At 51.3% G+C, this 20,503-nt stretch overlaps 1 protein-coding gene across 9 annotated transcripts in view; it reads left to right on the forward strand.

The window, feature by feature from the left end:
- Positions 1-20,503, forward strand: part of MSI2 (musashi RNA binding protein 2) — a 435,580-nt gene that overhangs the window by 389,716 nt on the left and 25,361 nt on the right. For 4 of the 9 annotated variants that reach the window (XM_032279289.1, XM_032279290.1, XM_032279292.1 and 1 more), the window contains exons 11-12: positions 11,276-11,299; positions 12,719-12,781. In XM_032279289.1, the coding sequence (XP_032135180.1) occupies positions 11,276-11,299; positions 12,719-12,781 (87 nt within the window). Of the gene's footprint in view, positions 1-11,275; positions 11,300-12,718; positions 12,782-16,302; positions 16,353-20,503 lie in introns of all 9 variants that reach the window. The other 5 variants (XR_004269439.1, XM_032279294.1, XM_032279293.1 and 2 more) reach the window with 3 other exon arrangements.

Here is a 20,503-nt window from a genome sequence, read left to right on the forward strand (position 1 = left end):
AGCTCTTTGGATGTGAAATGCCATGTAAATTAATAGGATTTTAGAATAGGAAGGCACCAAAGGGATTTCTCAGCGCCGCTACAGTTATTACCTTGGGCCATAATAATAAAAATAGAAATAAATGTTATTATTCCACTTACCAAGCAACAGATTACCGTGCTGAGCGCCCAGTGCCACCGTCTCGCTGTCACTGGTCTTCACTGCAGCCCTGCAAGGAGGTGTCGTTAACGGGTTTTACAGAGCAGGAGAAGGAGGTGGAGAGGGAGGTTCAATAACTTGTCTTGGGTCTGACAGCTAGGAAGTGTGGGAGACGGGATTTTAACCACCATGTGTACTGTTTGCTTTCACCTCTCTGGACCTAGACTTCTTCATCTGTTAAATGGGATAGTAATGTCTTCCTTGTGGTGTTGTAGCAAGGACTTGTTGAGATATGCAGGGATGCTCTGTGACTGTGAAAAGTGCTCAGATGGCAGCCGCTGTTGTGTGATCATTAGTGTAATGCCTGTTTGCTCATCATCAAAGCCAAGCTCTTCCATTTTACAGGTGAGGAAAGTAAGGAACAGAGAAGGCTGTCCTCCCATCCACGCTTTCAACGAGGGCTGGAGTGTAGTGGTATAAACTACCAGCTGTGGACATTTTTAAATATTGCTGTACTAGTTGGTAAATGGCTGCTACCCTGAGCCAAAGTGCCTCCCACCATGCTGGGCTCTCCCCTAAGACTCCCTGACTGCTCCACAGTCTACCAGTAAAAGGTTTAGTGCCCAGCGGCCGGGCACAGTGGCTCATGCCTGTAATCCCAGCACTTTGGGAGGCCGAGGGGGGCAGATCATGAGGTCAGGAGTTCAAGACCAGCCTGGCCATTGTGGTAAAACCCCATCCCTACTAAAAATACAAAAATTAGCCAGGTGTGGTGGCACGTGGCTGTAGTCCCAGCTAATCGGGAGCTGAGGCAGGAGAATCACTTGAACCCAGGAGGCGGTGGTTGCGGTGAGCTGAGGTCGCACCACTGCACTCCAGCCTGGGCAACAGAGTTAGACTCTCTCTCAAAAAAAAAAAAGGTTTAGTGCCCAGCATGACTGTGTTTGCCCTTGAACATCTGAAACATCATCACTCAGGAGACAAAAGTAGTGGAGCGTCTAGGGGAGGGAACTTAAGATCACGGATGTTCATCTCACTGAGCTAGTGATTGGGCCAAAGTAGGAAATCTGGAGTTTTTCAGTAAAAAAAGAGTGCCCAAGACTTGAGTGTTTGGTGTCCTTTCAGCAGAGGTGTGGGGGGGTGGGCATTGGACTGGGGTCTAGGATCCTGCTGGGGCAAATTCGTGGAAAAAGCCCATGTGTCCGGACGCGGTGGCTCATGCCTGTAATCCCAGCACTTTGGGAGGCCGAGGCGGGCAAATCACGAGGTCAGGAGTTCGAGACCAGTCTGGCCAATATGGTGAAACCCCATCCCTACTAAAAATAATGGATAGTGGCGGGCGCCTGTAATCCCAGCTGCTCAGGAGGCCGAGGCAGGAGACTTGCCTGAACCTGGGAGGCAGAGGTTACAGTGAGCCGAAGATCATGCCACTGCACTCCAACCTGGGCGACAGAGTGAGACTCCAACTCAAAAAAAAAGAAAAAGCCCATGTGGCATGAAGCTGGGGAGAAAGCAGGCGTGGAGAAGGAGCCCAAACGAAGTTTAAGATTTCAGTGTCTCAGCAAGAGACCCTGTTGGAAGGAAGCACAACTGTGACTCTGGCAATTGGGTGTCTGAAATTGTGGGTACAGTGAGAAGTGTAAAAAGCATCGGAACAGGGAGCTCTGAAAGGATCAGTGGTCAGAACATTGGTGGTTTGTCCTGACATCCATTTGTGGTAGATGAGAGAGTGGCTCAAAAGCAGAAATTGCTGTTGTTATGAGAAGTTAGGGAAGAGGAAGGTGTGATATAGAAGGAAAAACTCTCAAGATAGTTGATGCCTTGTTAGAAGCTGGAATCCCTTCATGTTGAAGGTCTCAGTCTGGGTCTCAGAAAGACAGGCAGATAGATGTTTGTTCTGTGGGGAAGTGGGTGTCCCTGGCCTGTGGAGGAGCTCCAGGCTGCTGGCGCAGGATAGCGAGGGCTGTATTTGGAATGAACTCCATGTGGACACTCCCTTGAAGTCCTGCTGGCCAGAGAGTGATGCTGAGCTGAGTGTCCTCCTAGGGCCAGGAACCAGCGCCGGAGCCCGTGTAATAACCAGCCATTACTGATGCTAACTGTCTGGCCAGCACTGCAGCGAAACCCACATCACCTCCAAGGCCCTAGATGGTCAGGCCACTGATGACCGAGGCTGAAATTCTCCAGGGCCTCTGAAGCCAGGGATCTGTCCCCTGCCCCCACCTTGATGGGCAGTGACTAGAAAGAATTACCTGTGTCTTACTCATGTGTCCCGCTCAGTAGTTTTTTTAGCTGAATTGAATCAAAGTGGTGAGAGAGGGGAGGACAAGATCATGTGGGAATACCTCCATTCTCTTTCTCCCTTGCCCCTTGATCTTGAGAAGAGGATTCATTGGAACGGCCACTCCCGCATTCCCATCCCTGAGGATCCAGCCTTCTGAGTGCCTGTTCTGTCTTCAAGCGGCATTTGGTGTAGCCACCAGGTCCTTGAGCTCAGCTACAAGACCATAGAGCAGATGCAGCCAAAGGCCTGGTTCCAGGCTAGAGGGGTCCGAGGCACAGGTCCCCCAACCTTCCTCCTGGAAGAGTGAGCCATAGCCTCCTTTAGGCCAGGCCCAGCTTACCATTAGCCAAATGCCTGTCCTTGGGGAGTTGATTTGTGTGCAGCCTGTCCTGGGACCCCAGTCCCGTAAATAGAGCCCCTTTGCTGTCCACAGCTAGGAACTCTAAGCTCCATGGGGGCAGAGACTGTGTGTGTTGGTCACGGCTATGATTCCAGTGCTTAGAATAGAGTTTGGCCTGTAGTAGGCACTCAATATTTTCTAGAGGGCACAGGGCTGAGAATGGGTCTTGAGTTAGCGGTCTGCTGCACTCACTGCAGAAGTTCTGGGTGAGTGCAGGTACTGAATGGGGCCTCAGCCCTCTTTGGGGAGGGACTCAGTGATTCAGGAGTAGAAGGGGCCCAGGGAGGATACTGGGCCAAAGTCCCCAGACAGAGCTTTGTGCTGACGGCCTCCCAAGGGAGTCGCAGGACACTAACTACCTACTGCAGTGTTCTCAGATCCAGCTGCAAGTTAATTCCCAGGAGAGCTTTGGCAGTTTCTGTTGCCCTGGCTGTACCCCAGACAGATCATATCAGAATCTCTGGAGGTAGGGCCCAGCTTGTATTTTTCAAGCTCCACAGGGGATTTCTGTGCAGCCCAGGTAGAAAAGGTAGCCTACGGGAAGAGGGGAGGCAGGAGGAATTTCTGTGGAATTCGTCTGTGGGCCTGGAGCACCCCCTAGAGGTGGGATGAAAATGCCCCCTTTCAGAGACGCTGGGGGTGGCGACAGCAACTCCTACCCTCCCTCCACAGCCCAAGACTGCACATTCTGATCTGGAGACCGGTTGAGGTTGAGACCAAAGCCCAATTCTCAAGCTGCAGAATCTTTTTGCCAAAAAGAAGATCCCAAGTTGGGAAGGGCCCCGCATTGGGAGTGCAGGGAACGGTCTACACCTACTCCTGGTCCTCTGCTGGATCAGTGGGGTGGGACAGGTGCTCTGCTGTGTCTCCTGAGTGCTTGCCAGTTGCAGGGGACCTGCGGAGAGACACACACCCTCCCCTCCTGGCTGGCCGTCTGCTTCTGCACATGTCTCTTCTGAGGATTTCTTGGTTGCTTCCCAAGGGTGCAGCCTGATTTCTGTTTTCTGCTTCCATAAACCCATTCATCCGAACAGAGGTGCCCTGATAGAAATACTTCCCTGAAACCTCACGAAGGTATGACATGGCAGTGCACCTTCCTTTTAGTCTATCAGTCTGAAGAGTCACGTATCTTTTTTTAAAATTAAGCTAAGCAGCAGTTGTATTCAAAATTATCTGGGGCACTTTCGTGCCATCCCTGTGTTTTAGGAACTGACGCCCTTAGGGCTGTTGACTGCAGGACCCCTTTCCTCCTTTAGGCAACAGGACCAACCTGCGCTGCTAACCTCACCCTTCCCAGCAGACAGGCCTGGCCTTCACATTGGGCCCCTCTGCAGGGGGACAGATGACAGGTTCCAAATGCTTGTCGTTTTCCCAGCGGTAGCGGAGGGCGAAGCATTTCCAGACCATATATTCACTCCCCAGCACCCCCTTCCCCAACCAGCAGCCCCAACCTTCTCCTCTGTCCGGGGGTCTCCATGGGAGTGATGTGTTGGTGACATTCCCTTGGGAATGTCAGGCCTTCTCCTAAAAATATGTGTTTAAACCAGATTCCTGTTTTAAATGCCAAGAACTCTGGGGTACGTTTTTTTGTTTTGTTTTGTTTTGTTTTCCAAATGGAAATACATCTACTTCCTTCAAATCAAAATGTGACAGTCTGATTATGTAAGTGTGTCCCTTTGGTTCTCAATTACTCCTCCTTTTTACACCCTCTGTTCTGATCGGAATTCCTTGGTCCTCCCACTCCAAGCATGTCCCAGCCACCTTTTTCCACTCTCACCCCTTTGCAGCCTCCAGCCACTCTCTTTCTCTGCATAGAAGTCAGGACTGTGGATTTCCTTGAAAAGAGCCAGCCCTGTCGCATCAGGCTGGTCTGCCCGGGAGGTGGGAGCATCCCGGGCCAGCCAGGATGACAGATGGCGGTGTTTCCAAACTCTTGGAGGACATGCTTCCTACATTCTGGGTGACAGTTTCTTCTTTTGGTTGCTTATTTTTTAGTGTTTGGATTCAGTGAAGCAACATTGGGTTTAGCCAAGAATGTTTGAACCATCTATAGAAATTGCTGCTGGGGAGATTTGGGCGTGCTGGGGAAGGGGGCGGAGAGCGCCTTAAGCAAGCACAACATAGGAAAAATTCTTTCATAATGGAGCATTCAGGCTGGTGATGATGCCTAATACAAGAGAGTCTTTTATAAAGCTTCCCCTTAATCACACCTATTGGAGCCAGAAGGAGCCTCAGGATTCTCTCATCTTCTCCTTTGAGAGAGGCATAGAGGGGCCACTGACTCATCCAAGGTCACAGAAATAAGTAGCAACTGGGCCAGAACCATACCCCAGGCAGTCCACTCCCAGGCCAGTGTCTTCTCAGACCAAGAAGGGGAGAGAGGGCAAAGAAAAGCGTTCATGGCCTGATACTCCCCAGCCCATGGGAGTATTCAGTAGCTAAGTGGCAATTAAAAACCAAGACCCCCAAGCTTTCTCTACATCAAGGGTTCTCTGCCTGCACTGTGCATCAGAATAATCTGGAAGGCCTTTAAAAGACACAGAGACCCGGGTCCCTCCCCGCAATTCTGTGGGCGGGGTCGGGGCCAGGGTTAAAGCCCCTCCAGGCTAGACCAAGACCACTGCATTGAGTGGAGACACTGGCATTGGCTCTCACAGGTGACCAGCTGCAAGAGTCAGCACCAACCCTGTATTCTCAGGAGTTCCTTTGCTTCTGCAAAGTGGAGGGGCTGGCAGACTGAAGATGTGTGCCACAATTTTACTTTTTTACAGCCTTGGGCTGTACACTGGGGTCATCTGGGAAGTTTTTTTTTTTTTTTTTTTTGAGACAAAATCTGGCTCTGTCACCCAGGCTGGAGTCCAATGGCACCAAAAGGGCTCACTGCAACCTCCACCTCCCAGGTTCAAGTGATTGTCATGAATCAGCATCCTGAGTAGCTGGGATTACAGGTGTCCACCACCACACCCAACAAGCTTTTTTGTAGTTGAGTTAGAAACAGTGTTTCACCAGGTTGGCCAGGCTGGTCTTGAACTCCTGACCTCAGGTAATAATCTCCCACCTCAGCCTCCCAAAGTGTTGGGATTACAGGTATGAGACACCACACCTGGCCCTGGGAAGCTTTTAAAGGGCCTAGTGCCGAGGCTGCTCTGCAGACCAAGTAAATCAGAATCGCAGGAGCGGAACCCAAGAGTCAGAGTTTGTTAAAGCTTCCCAGGTGGTTCCAGTGAACAACCAGGGTTGAGAATCAGCACCTATACAGAGCAGGGCTCTCCTATGTGCCATAGTTGTGTCCCATCTGCTGGATGAATCATGCTCCTGGCCCCTCCAGGGGTGTTGAACGTGACCCCACCCTGGGGTGGAGGTTTGTGGGGATAAGGAGGCTGCAGCTTGTAGGCCGTGCTGCCTTTCAGCGGCAGCTTACCCAGAACAGCGCCAGGGTCTCCTGGCTCAGACCCTCATCCACTGCATCAGAACATCCTGACCATCATCAGCTGATGCTCACTGACAGTCTTCTGTGGGGTAGACTCTGGGCTGGATCCTAAATGGGACATGTGGCTGAAGTCCCTGCCCTAGAAGAGTTTGTCACCCAGCAAGAGAAATAAGATATGCACACAAAAATAACTGTGCTTAGGTAAGGAAGAAGCTGGTAAGTGCCAGAGAAGCAATAAAAAGTAAGTGTGGTATCCTATAATCCTCAAAAAAAAAAAAAAATCCCAAAACCTAAAAGCACCATTGACTTCTAATTTGCACTAGATCTTCATAACTCCAAAAAGTCCAGCAAAGTGTCTCATCCATATCAGCAGGTTGGTGACATCCTTCACTTAGATGAGTCACTAACCCCAGAGCTGTGTTAGCACCAACCTCAGAGGACTTGGATTTGTCATCCTCCTTCACACAGGTTCAAGCAGGGTCTGCGGCAAAGGGACTTTAGAGGTCATCTTGCCCAACCTCCTTGCAACAGAGGAAAATTACACAGGAGCCAAAGAGGTGAAGTGTGGTATCCAGTTGCTCAGTAAAGCGGGGCCAGCCAGGGCTGGAGGCTGGGCTGTGAGGCCGTGCCGGGTGATTCTTTTGTTTATCCCTCTTGAAGGACAGAGGAACGCCACTGTAGCAAGAATGGGTCTTTGAGTCTGACTCCCATTAAACATGACAGCTCCGACAAGCTGTGGCGTCTGTTCATGCCTAGAATTCCACTGTTGGTGCTTCATTCTTTTGTACCCAGGCATCCTCTTTTTGAAATTCAGGTCCCCAAACAGGAGGAGCATAATACATTCCTAGTACCTTAGTGCCACTTGGCCAACCTGTAGCTGTCAGGCCCTCTGAGATTTGATCAGCCAAATGTTTTTCTCTCTTCTGCTGGTCTTACTATTAACATATGGTAGGTATTAAGCCACTGGGGTCATGCCTGACCCCTTGGCGCACTTGTCGTTAGAGCTAAACAGAATGTGTCTTCTTATTTTGAGCTATGGAAATTTAGCTCCACTAAAATGATGTTGTGAAGTGGGGCCATTATGAAGGATACCACACCACTGTTATCAATAAGAAATTCAGGCCAGGCACACTGTTATCAATAAGAAATTCAGGTGGCTCACACCTGTAGTCCCAGGACTTTGGGAGGCTGAGGCAGCCAGATCATTTGAGGTCAGGAGTTCAAGACCAGCCTGGCCAACATGGTGAAACCTCGCCTATACAAAATAAAAAATTAAAGAAAGTTAGCTGGGATGGTGGCACACACCTGTAATCCCAGCTACCTCAGGAGGCTGAGACACAGAGGACTGCATGAACCCAGGAGGCGGAGGTTGCAGCAAGCTAAGATTGCACCAGTGTACTCCAGCCTGGACAACAGAGTGAGAGTCTGTCTCAAAAAAATAAATAAATAAATAAAAAATAAAAATAAAAAATAAAAACAGTAAAGGAATTCAGGCCCCCTGTGTGCTTACTACCACTTGACCATGGCTCCTGCAGTGGAGACAGTAGAACACCCCTGCCTGGAGAAGAGTCCTGTCTTGAAGACAGGGCTGACCGCTGGTAGGCCTCATCATCATAACAGCTGTCACCAATTTTTCTTTTTTCTTTCTTTTTTTTTTTTTTTTTTTTTTTGAGATCAAGTTTTGCTCTGTCACCCAGGCTGGAGTACAATGGCATGATCTTGGCTCACTGCAACCTCCGCCTCCCAGGTTCAAGCGATTCTCCTGCCTCAGCCTCCCAAGTAGCTGAAATTACAGACATAAGCTACCATGCCTGGCTAATTTTTGTATTTTTAGTAGAGATTGGGTTTCACCATATTGGCCAGGATGGTCTTGAACGCCCAACCTCAGGTGATCCACCAGCCTCAGCCTCCCAAAGTGCTGGGATTACTGGCACGAACCACCATGCCCAGCCAAAGAATTGTTTGTTTGTTTGTTTGAGACAGAGTCTGTCACCCAGGCTGGAATACAGTGGCACGATCTCAGCTCACTGTAACCTCCACCTCCTGGGTTCAAGTGATTCTTGTGCCTCAGCCACCCAAGAAGCTGGGATTACAAGTGTGCACCACCACGCCTGGCTAATTTTTTTTTTTTTTTGTAGTGTTAGGGTTTCACCATGTTGACCAGGCTGGTCTTGAACTCTTGACCTCAAGTTATCTGCCCACCTTAGCCTCCCAAAGTGCTGGGAATACAGGCGTGAGCCACTGGGACTGGCCTAGTGCTCACTAATTTAAGCTTTCTCACTGCCAAGCATTCATCTAAGCACTTTGCATATATTAATCCTGACTAAAATGGTCATCTCCTTTACAGCTAGGGACATCAAGGCAAAGAGCATAAGCACCATGCCCAAAGTCACACAGCTAGTAAGTGGCTGAATCAGAAATCAAACCCAGACAGGCCCCCAGCCCGTGTGCTCTGCTGTTTGCCGTGCTGCCCTGCCTCAGGAGGAGGAGCCTGACGGCTCCCTTCACACGTTGGCCAGGGAAGCTATATTGAGGAGGAACCCCCACCCCACCGCATTTCCAGCAGTGGAGGGAGTGATCATTTCCCACTCTGGGCAGTGGGGTGCTGGGTAGTTGTGGGCAGCCGTGGACACCCATGGACCCAGGAGCTCTGCCACAGCCTTGCTTGGCCCGAGGCCCTGTGAAGAAGCCTTAAGCCCTGCCAGACCACCTGCCTGATTCCCTGCAGTCTTCCCCCAGCACCCTCTGCTAAGGCAGTCCCCTCCTTGACACCCCAGCTCCTGGTTTGCCGAGGAAGTAGCCTGCCCAGGTGACCCCTGCCTCCTCAAGGCCTGGGGAGAAATGCTGAAGACAGGGCCATGGCCACTCTGCCGGGCTTCTCTCTCCGCACTTCCCAGCCCTCCTAGGTCCATCCCGGAGGATCCTTTCCACCCGGAGCCTCCTGGTCCTCAGGCCCCTCCTGTGTCCTGTGAAGGACCTGTCCTGGAGACAGCCTGTGCCCTCCGTCACCACAGCGTTAGGCTCAGGCCACCAGGATGCCTCTTTGGCATCTGGCAGCCCCAGCTGTGGTGGCCCCATTCCACCCAACACATGCACAATACACATACACTCAACACACACATCCAAATACACCCATCACACATACACAGTACATACATTCAACACACAACACCCCCATACATATGTACACTCAACACACACATCCACATACATCCATCACACATACACAGTACATACAGTCAACACACAACACCCCCATACATACATACACTCAACATACACATCCACATACCCCTCACACATGTATACAATACATACACTTGCACACACACCCAATGCATATATACACTCAATACACACATCCACACACACCCATCACATATACACAACACATACACATGCACTCAACACACACCCAACACATGTACACAGTACATACACTCAACACACACACACCACTCCCCATACATACATACACTCAACACACACATCCACATACCCCCAACACATGTACACAATCCATACACTCACACAACACACCCAGCACATACATACACGCAACACACACATCCACTACACCCAACACATATACACAACACATAACACACATGTACTCAACACACATCCATAAACCCAACACATGTACTCAACACACTCAACACACACATCCAATACATGCATACATTCAACACACATATCCACATATACCCAACATGTACACAGTACACACACTCAACACACATACACACACCCAGCACATACATACACTCAACACACACATCCACATACACCCAACACATGTACCTAATACGTGCACTCAACACACATATCCAGCACATACATACACTCACACACATCCATATCCACATCCAACACATATATACCCAACAAACACACATTACACACATAAACACCCCACACACACTTAACACATACCCAACACACATAGACTTAACACACACGCGCACACACACCTTGTATCTGTGTTTGCCCATCTCCTGCAAGCCCAGCCACCAAGAAGAGACCTGGCCCTGGGACTCGGTATCAGGAGCCTGTCTGCCAGGTCCTATGGAGAATGTATTTTGGGATGAGGAGTGACTGTTGAGGCTGGATGGCCTAATAGAAGGGAGGGGATGGCGATGAGCAGGGGAAGGGGGCCAGGAGGCCTGCTGTGCAGGATGCTGGTGCAAGCTCCGTCCCCTCCCCACCAGGAGGCTCCTAAGGGGCTAGGCCAGGTGTTGGCATGGCCCTGGCATTTCATTAGGAGGGCAGAGAGGCAGTGGGGGTGGTGGCTACGGAGTGGCTGCCCGTCCCGTGTGAGGGGCAGCCCAGGTAGCTCTGCTCCTTCAGCCCCTCTTCTCACCTGTCACTCCGGCTTACCCTCCCTCTCCAGGGTGGAGATGACATTCCAGCCCTCAGCAGCATCTGATGCTCCACCTCCAGCAGGAGCCTATATCCGAGATTAAGGATAATGGATTTCCTTTCTTGGATATGTTTTTTTTTCTTCCTCTTTCAGACTTTTTGTCCAAAATAGACCTTTTGTTAACAAGTCGTCTTATTGACTACACTCCCCTCCCCAACTCTGTTCCTCCTTCCCCCTCCCCGCAGGCTTTCCTCCATGCTTCCGAGGACACCTTCCATTGTAAGCGCCTGGTAAGGAGTACCAAGGAATGACTCGCCTGCGTCCTCTCCCTCCAGCACCCCCTGGGCCTTGCTCTAACAGCAGCAGAAGCCTGGGTGTCCTGGGGGTTGGGACAGAGAGAAATAACTTGACTTCTTATTTTTCTTCAGCAATGTCTGCCAGGACCCTCATCTTCAGAAATCTAGATCCTGCCTGGAAGACATGGGGAGAGGACTTGGTTGGGGGTCCCTTCCTTGGTCTGCCTCTGGGTTCCTTGCTGCCTTCTGGGGAAGGGAGGGCCTCCAGTCACCATGCGTGGTCTTCATGGGAGCTGGGAGACCTGCAGCCAGGGACAACCGTACATTCATTTCACCTGGATCTTTCTTTTTCCCCCTTCAACAGCCCTATTACCATATTTAAATGCAAGTATGTCTCTTTTCATTGACATTTTAAGTAGCTTAGCCTGACCTTTTTAGAATAGCTTGTTCCCCTTTGAACTTCTTTCCCTTCAGTAGTACCGTGTAGCTAGGTCAATAGTCTTAGAGTTTAGTGGGCTTCTAGTTTGCTGTGTTGGGGAGCTGTCTCCGCTTTCCTCCCTCCTCTGCTCCCTGCCCTCGACGGTGCATGTCTTCCTCTTGTCCTGTAGAAGTTCCTTGTTTAAAAGGCTCAGTGGCTCAAGTTGAGCAGCCCTGGTGTGGGGGCTGTTGATTGAGTTTGCAGCTGGCTTCTGGCACATCATTTAAACCACAGTCATTGGAAATGGGTCTTGGGGTCAGGCCTCCAAGCGTCTGCCTGGATGGCAGAGAGTGTTTGTCTTTATATGTAGGGGAGTCTATCTGTGTGTGTCCCAGCACTAGGCTGTGCGTGCACGTGCTGGTGGCTGAGAGAAGCCCAGGGGAGGGGACTTGGCAGACTTCATCTGGATTCCGCAGCTACACGAGGCTACCCTGGCCTCCTGGCTGTTACTCCCATTGCTGGAACAGCCTTGCTACCCAGTGCGTTTTTAGATAGCGTAAGTCTTGATCAAGAAGGACTCCAGGGACCCCCAGGAGACCCCCCAGTGCCAGCTTCATCTGGACCATGGGGCTCAGACCCAAGAGCCACATCTAAATTCATACAATGGCTTCAGGAAGTTGAAACACAGAGATCAAATAAAGCCATAGGGCTCACCCCACATAGACCCCTGCAGCCCCTCACTCTCTCCCCCATCTGGCTCCATGTATATGCGTATATGCGACTGGGACCCCCAAATGCTTCACCCTTGGGTCTGGGGCTGTGATGCTGCTGACGTGATGTTTTGATAAAAGGCTGGAGTTTAAAATGCCACGCTGACCTTCGGAGCCTTCGGAGGACAGCCGGAATTAAGCCAGCTCCCGACCAAGGTGCCTGCCTGTCGAGGCTGTCACAAGTGGCTCCTGCCTGTGGCGCAGGGCTGACCACTCTGCCAGGATCTCTGTGAGGAGCAGTGGCCCAGCCCGGCCACACTCGGTTCTGCTCAGGACAGCCCCAGGGAGCCACCGTGTGTCACTGCAGGGTCAACAGGGAGCTCAAGCCTGCTTCTCCAGAAAAAAATCCTCCTACAATTCTTGAATTATTGTTGTGGGCCTTCTAGATCCAGCTTCTGGGGTGACAAATGGGTGAGAATCAAACACACCTAAAGATGCTGTGCCTTCTGGAAGCCTGACAGCCACTACTCTGTGCCCCTCTCAAAAGCTGCCCCGTGAATATCCCTTCCCACTTGTGTCTTTGTGTGGAGGGCGGGGGTTGTGTGGCCCGGGACCTAGGTCTGTGCCTGGCCCTTCCAAGGATTCCTCCTTGACGCAGGCTTCTCTCTCTCCTGGCCAGGCTTCCCGGCAGCGGCTTATGGACCAGTGGCAGCAGCGGCAGTGGCGGCGGCCAGAGGATCAGGTAGGAAGGTGTATGGGACAGGCGACTCTCAGGCATGCCCCCAGTGTGCAGGGGGAGGTCAAGGCCCTGTTGGATCTGTGTGGCTGCATCTGTCCAACACCACTCTCACCACAGCCCCGGGGAGGGGGTGGACAGGGAGGCGCGGGCAAAGCCCGGCCACCCAGGGCACTTGGAGTGGGATCAGTCACAGTCATGGGACTGCAAACCAAAGGCGGATTATTATTCTCTCCTTGAAAAAGAAAAAACACAAACCTGAGTTTCTTTTTGACTTTGACTGTCCCATCACCTGACAACTGGCTTTGGGTACCTGTGGTCATTTCCCTCCTTGGCTTTTGCTAATTCAACAGCCTCCTTCCCTTGGGTCCCTGAGCCAGCTAGAGAAGTGCTAGGCTGTCCCCTGGGCCCCTGCTGCGCTGACTGGTGGGCTTGCTGTTCTGACTAAACCCCCAGAGCCCCTGAAAGCAGCCATGGGGCCAGCCCTGGGCCTCTGTGAATGAAGCGGCTGTTTCTGGAGCCCCTGTGCCTCCCAGACTCTTCTTCGCCAGACGCCTCAGCTCCCGCAGCCAAGGGAATTGGGCTTTCTGTCCCACGAGGTTGCCCCAGCCCTTCAGTCTCCAAAGCCAACCTTTCAGAGGTCTGGAACCCATCAAGTTGACATGGGAACACTTTTCCAGCATTATCATGGGGTCAGGCCAGAGCTGAGACATGTCCGGGATGCCCAGGGTCCCTTTTGTCCCTCTCCCCAAAGCGCTCTCTGCCTTCCCAGGTGAGCAGGGCTTCTGCTGTGCCCTGGGCTCCCTCCCCTCTCCTGCTCCTCCCTGAACGGAGTGCTCACGGTTTGCAGCTCTCTCCCCCCACACCCCACAGACAGGGCTCTGGACTACCCAGGGAAGCGCCTAGTTTGATGCAACAGGGCTCTGAGGAGGGTGGGGCCAGGCAGGGTGGGGGGCTGGTGAGGGTACCAGGAAATAGAGCATTAAAAGCCCAGAGGGCAAATGCCAAAAACCCACACCCTGGGTGATGAGAAGCTGGCACAGTGAGGCCCATTAGAAAACGTCAGTAAAAATCCGTTCCATGCAAACTGGCACTGCCTCGGGCTACAAAGGATCCACTCCCCCGAATCATCCATTGGGGTTTTGTTTGGAGGGAACTATGGAGTTCTCAGGGGCTGCCGAGGGGCAGTTTGCCAGAGAGCTGGCAAGTGGGCAGACTGGCAGGCAAGTCCAGAGAGCTGGGCCCCCTTCCTGAGCTTCTGCTCACCACAGCCAGTGTCCACAGGCTCCACCTGCCCTCTGGCCAGTGTCCCTTGGTCCCCCCAGCCCCGGTCCCTGGGGGCATGGTGTGCAGCTGCCTCCTGTCTCCCTGTGCCATTTAGTTTTTTACCTTGAGCACTTTTTGGTCTCATTATAAACAAGCCTCGGTCCTACCTGTGCCTGGGTTTGGGGGAAAGATAAAAAGAAAACTCTTGAGATAAATTGAGTGTTGTTGGTTGTTTTCTCCGTTCAGTTTCTTTCTTTTTATAACTTGGATTATGAAACTAAACTTTAACCCAAAATTAACCCTGCCTCTCTCCCCACCCCACCCTGTTCTCCTTGACTTCATGGCAAGTTTAAAGGGCAGCATGGGGTTCTTTGTGAATCTGAGAGCCGTCTCCCACGGTCTGTGCCCCTTCTGCCACCCCTCCCTCTCATGGACCCCCAGAGCCAGGCAGATTCCCACCCACCCTCTAACTCCTAACCCCCAGGGTCATTTCCAGCCACACTTTTTTTTTTCAGGATCAATGGTGTTTGATTTTAGCCATTTCCATCGGGAGCAAAGTCTCTCCCAGCCCATTCTAGGTCAGCCATGCTCATCGCTGCACTGTTAGTGAACTGTATTCAGGAGCGGGCTCCTAGACCACCTGCCCACACCAGCCTGGGTTAGCGCAGGAGTAAATCCTCAACTCCGAGGTGCCCACCCCATCCTCAAGGTGCAGGGTCAACCTAGAAGCTACAGGGCAACCCTGCAGTGCTGCCGGGCGGGGGGTGTAAAGGGCTTGGGAGGTGCCCCAGGGCAATGGCTAGACTGTATCCACCATAGTGAGGGCACTGCCTGGGCAGGAAGACACCCGCCTGTGTGTAACCAGGCGACCCTAGTTCCTCAGCCTCACTTTGGACCTGGAACAGGGTTACAAGTTTGGGAAAGGAAGCTCACTGCCATTCTTTCTTTGACCACATTTTGCCAATAAGGGGACTGTCACCTAACTCCCTCTAGAAAATGATCGAGAAGGCAAGCCTGGTGGGATGGCCAATTATTTATCTGCCGGTGGCCTCTCGGTGGCAAAACCTCTTTGCTCTGAATTTCAAGGGACCACCCAGACTCACTTGGGTGTGTGTATCAGGGTAAGCCATGAAGGGCTTGCTGAGGGTCGATAGCCTAGTTTCACCTTCTCCAGCTCCTGAAACCCTGCCTGACCTACCCCAGCTCCTCCCCAGGGGATAAGGATGCTCCTGCAGCCTCAACTACTGGAGGTCAGCATGAACTCAACTGCATGCCCTAATAGGGAGATGCAGGGAGACATTCAGGGAGAGTCTGTTGAGTACCTACCTTGAACTTGGTACCGTGCTAAACCTGGCAGGTGACTCCAAACAGTGGGAAACGTGGCCTCTGCTCCCCAGGGGCTCTCAGGCTTCATTTAGGGATCAGGCATCATCCTATGGAGGGCCCTGTTTTTGTCTTTGATTTTTGTCTAGCTCCACTATTTGGGGTATTTTTTTTTCCTTCCATTATGACTTATGGGGGGAGCTTCCTGAGTTCGAGAAGCACTTGCTGAGGGCCGTGGGGTGGGAGGCAGCTTCGTTTTTGCTCAGGGTGGCAACTTGGATCCGTCAGGGCTATGGTGTCAGGGTAGGAGGTCCGGGGGGGGGCCTTGAGCTCTGTGCCCACCTCAGCCAACCCTCTGGGCCAGCCTGCCCACCTGTTCCTAACTCCCCCAGGACCTGAGGTGAGCAGGGCTCAGGGAACCCCACCAGGTGAGGTCCCTGCCGACTCCTAGATAACTTCACTATCAGTGGTCACTTTTCTTTTACCTTCACCTGGCAGTTTGAAATGTCATCTTTTCTTGTGCTCAGTCGAGAGTTTGTTTGTTTATTTTGATCGTATTCATTCAGTTTCAATGGCCCCATCATGTCCCACCCAAACCTAAATTCAGTTTGGTAAAAGCCTCCCCCCAACAGGTGAGGGAGTGGTTCAGATATTCAGGGCATTTTAGTTTGGGGTGATTTATGGGTGGGTCCGTGTATCAATCTTAGAGCTTCTGAGCCCCTGGTACCACCCCATCCCACCTCTCCCCACCCACCCGGCCCCAGCCAGGACCCCTTACTGTACTTTATACTTGCCAGCTTTACTCCAAACTAGTAACATGAGCTCCTGATGGTGGTGGTGAGTGTGAGCAGTCATGTTTCTGTTGTCTTTTCTCTTGCTTGGTTGGGGCTGCGGTGAGAGTGTCTCTGAGGCATACTTTCCCGCCTCTCTTACGCTAGGATCTGCACACCTCCTCTCAAACACTCTTCTGAGCACGCTCAGCGGGAAGGTTTGTCCACACCTATTAATCCTCTCTCAGTGTCCAGCTTCCTGTTAGTACCAGCTGGTTTGCATGTTTTTGCTTGTTCAGATGAAACAGTTCAAGAAACAAACTCATATCCAACTCTCCAGAAATGTCTTTTTTTGTACACTTTCGTTTTGATTTTTTTTTTATTAGTTACAACTCCAAAACACCTGTTGTCCAGTAAAACATTTCACACCTCTCCTGCCTGTTCTTAGATTGTATGTATCTGTGGGACTGAACTAAATGCATGCACTGTAGTAGATGTCCTGGTAGCCGTAGCTGTAGCTGTAGTACATGCATTGTTGAGTTGATATTACAGGGTCTTTGATGGCTCAGCACAGCACGGCCGTCTGAAGGATAGTGCGGGCACCAGGAAGAGAAGGGGTTCCATATTTTCAATGTTTCCAAGGGGCTTGGATCCATGTTCTCACCATCAGCCACCACCACCTCCCCTCACACTCCTCGCTCCCCCAGTCCAGAACTGGGTCACCACCCTCAGCTCTAGCCTTCCCCACCGAGATGTCTGTTGATGCCATCTAGTTGTAGTGCAAAAATGGAACCAGGATTGGAAGGACTCTGAAAGGTCTTCCTTGTTCTTGTCTTTCTCATACTTTTCTCGAGCAGAGCAGATCTTGCCTTGTTTCTTAAGGCCTACCAGCACGACTCCTCCTGAGCCCTCTACTCCTTGAGTCCTTTGGCAGGTCACAGGCAGCCCTTCAGGGATACAGGTCGAGGTGGCAGTCCTGTCCATATGGAGTACTCCTTGGGGTGGAGAGGACATGAGGCATGGTAAGGAAGGGATTGAGGTCTTGAGATCCTTGGTCTGCAGACGGGGAATGCACTTGGTCCTAGTGAATCATTGCCATTTGTTCTTAGGGTTGGTGAAGGTTAAGTAGGGTGAGAATGGTGACATTCTTAGTAGGGAGGTGACTGGTTTAGTTTCATGGGGACAGGAAAGGAGGTGGGCTTGGAACATCCAGAAAGGAACCACCCCCAGTTTCCTCCAGCTCCCCAGGCAGGCTTCCTAGAGGGGAAAGGAGCAGTCCTTCAGCCTGTGTCCTCAGCACAGGACAGTCATCTTTGTCACACCATCCAAAGTCCCTTGACAAGCCATAAGGGAGTGCCAGAGGTCTCAGAGATTTTGGAGGTGTCCCTGATCTTTACATGTTGATGCCAAGTGAGGTAGTGTCTGCCTCCTGGAACCTGCTCTTTAAGTCAGGGTGTGGTGGCTCTGCCCCGTGCTGCAAGAGCATTGATGGGACGCGGGTGGGATCTGAACCTTCAGGGTACACGTTATCTACTGTGGGAGGCAGAAGCCCCAAAAAGTCAGAGAGTTCATAAAGTCCCCTGTGAGAATGCATAGAGATAGAACAAAATGGTAGTGCTGTGGAAAGAATGTACGCTGCTGTGGAAATTGGTGGGAGAATCGGAATGAACAAGGATTGAATGCGAGTGAGGCCAGTCTGCCACCAAACAGGATGTGGGCACCAAGGCCCAGGAAGATAAATCTGGAAGGAGCTGCTCTTCTAGCTTGGCCCACGTGGGGGTGTGGGTGGAGGAGCTGCAGAGGGAGATGGCTGGAACTGTCAAGCTTCAGGGCTGCTGAAGCTGCAAATTGGCCCGAGGCTGGGGAGTAAGAGAAAAGAGGGTAGGGGCAGGAGGCAGGGAGAGCAGAAAATCCCCTCCCACTGGCCTAGATCCCAGGGCTGGTTCTGCTAGGAAAATGGCTTTGCTGCCCTGTGGCTGGAAATCCTAAGAGCTCTAGTTCCGGTTGGTAAAATGAGCAAAAGTGAAATGCAAGTCAGGGGATAGAATAAGTAATTTAACTTGAACCAGAAAAGAACACACCCTGGGGAGGAGAAAAGATCTCAAGAAGAAGGCATGCCCATCCCAATCCCCCTTCAAGATGTTTTCTGTGTCCCCACTGCAAGCCTTTGCCTTATATGTGTTAGGGGCTGAGGGACATGAAAGATGGTGTCCCACATACACTCTTCATGCTGGAGGGATCCTGGAGCTATTTGGGTCAGTTGCAGCATAAGCTTAAGAGTTCCCAGGTATTACTTTCAACAGGCATTTATTAAGGATTTGTTTTGTGCCAAGCACCAAGGAATATAAAGGCAAATAGCACTTCTAGTCTTCGGTGGTCTGAGACTAGTCCTGTCCTCTGAAAGTCCATGTTTCCCACAATGCACTGTTTCTGGCCTGAGAATGACCACTGACTGTCAGCTTCATTTGAAAAAGGAAAGTGGATCAGTGTGTGCCTTCATTTCTGAAGATGGCTTTCCTGCGCTTCCATGAGCACGATCTGATGGGGGCCGGAGGGAAGGAGGCAGTGCCCCCATCTCTGCTTTCGCATCCAGCCTCCCTGTGCTAGAAGCAAGCATCCTCTGGAGGCTGTGACCCCAAGATGCTCCATCTGTGGGTAAGGTCATGGGGACACACCCTTGTGCTAAGATAAAGCCACATCTGTGGCCATGGAATAGAGTCAGTAGTGGCCAAGGGGGAGAACAAATCTCTGACCCACTAGGGCCAGCCACCACAACCAGCCAGACTTACCCAAAGGATCTTGTTTTGTTTTGTTTTGTTTTTTTGAGACGGAGTTTCGCTCTTGTTACCCAGGCTGGAGTGCAATGGCGCGATCTCGGCTCACCGCAACCTTCACCTCCTGGGTTCAGGCAATTCTCCTGCCTCAGCCTCCTGAGTAGCTGGGATTACAGGCACGCACCACCATGCCCAGCTAATTTTTTGTAGTTTTAGTAGAGACGGGGTTTCAGCGTGTTGACCAGGATGGTCTCGATCTCTTGACCTCGTGATCCACCCGCCTCTGCCTCCCAAAGTGCTGGGATTACAGGCTTGAGCCACCGCGCCCGGCCTTACCCAAAGGATCTTACCTGAACACACATCTCTCAGTCCACTGCCGTGTGTTCGGGGGATGGACCCTTTGTTTCCCAGTCTGTCATTAAAATGTTCATTTTTGAGAGAGGCAGGACTTTCACTATAAAGAGTCCAACATTGGATTTCAGTAACCCCAGTGAATTTATAATAATGTGCAGAGCTGCCCGCTGCTGACCTCAGCTTCATTCATTTTCCAAGGGCTTTCAGACCAACCCTGTTGAGGATAAAATACATCAGCTCTAATCAATAATTTTGTAATAGAAATACTGTGCACTTGATAAATCAACTCTAGTGCAATTAGTGACTAGCCTTGAAGCCCGGACCTAAGTATAAGTTAATCCTAAAGTGAATGGAGCGGGGGAATGTTAATGGTCTTTTAAATCAGTGGAATTATTTTCACTGGTTGACGCATCTCTGCCTGCCCCCTGAGCTGGCTGGTCATTGCTCTGGTGCCAGGAGCTCAGGCCCAGCTGTCTGGAGCAGGGAAGGTGTGGTGGTGCCCTCGGTAGCTCCATAAGGGCGTGTAGAGCACAACAGAGGCAAGTCTAGAGACCTGCTCCTCGCACCCTGAGCTGGGTGGGGGCAGTGCAGGGTCTAGGAAACCTGTAAAGCTGGTCACCGTGCAGGTTGGTGAGAACCATCCAAGGAGCACGTGCCCGGGTGTATCATTCATGGTTGCTTGTATGTTGCAGAGCTTTTGTTTGTTTGGTTGGTTGGTTGGTTGGTGGTGGTGGTTCTTTTGAGACGGACTCTCGCTCGTTGCCCAGGCTGGAGTGAAGTACAGTCTTGAACTCCTGAGCTCAAGTGAACCTCCTTTCTCAGCCTCCCAGGTAGTTGGAACTATAGGTTCATACCACCATGCCTGGCTTTTTTTCCCCTCCGTTGGTAGAGACAGGGTCTCACTATGTTGCTCAGGCTGGTCTCAAACTCCTAACCTGAAATGATCCTCCCACCTTGACCTCCCAAAGCACTGGAATTATAGGTGTGAGCCACTGTGCCTGGCCTCTGCAGAGCCTCGACTTTCAGATATACACTGTGATATATATTACCACAGCTACTCTTTGAGACAGTCAGGAAGGCAGAAGTTTGTGGCCTGATTTTACAAGTATGTTTTTGTTTTGTTTTTATGACAAAGGCTGGGCTACAGAATGGCTATGTGACTTATTTAAAGTCATACACCTCGTTACCTTGGGAGCAAGACTTTGGTCAAAGGTGAAGAACCTGGACTTGAACCCAGGTCT

Source organism: Sapajus apella, unplaced genomic scaffold (genome assembly GCF_009761245.1).
Source record: "Sapajus apella isolate SASKATOON/1434 unplaced genomic scaffold, GSC_monkey_1.0 scaffold12, whole genome shotgun sequence".
NCBI classification, from domain to species: domain Eukaryota; kingdom Metazoa; phylum Chordata; class Mammalia; order Primates; family Cebidae; genus Sapajus; species Sapajus apella.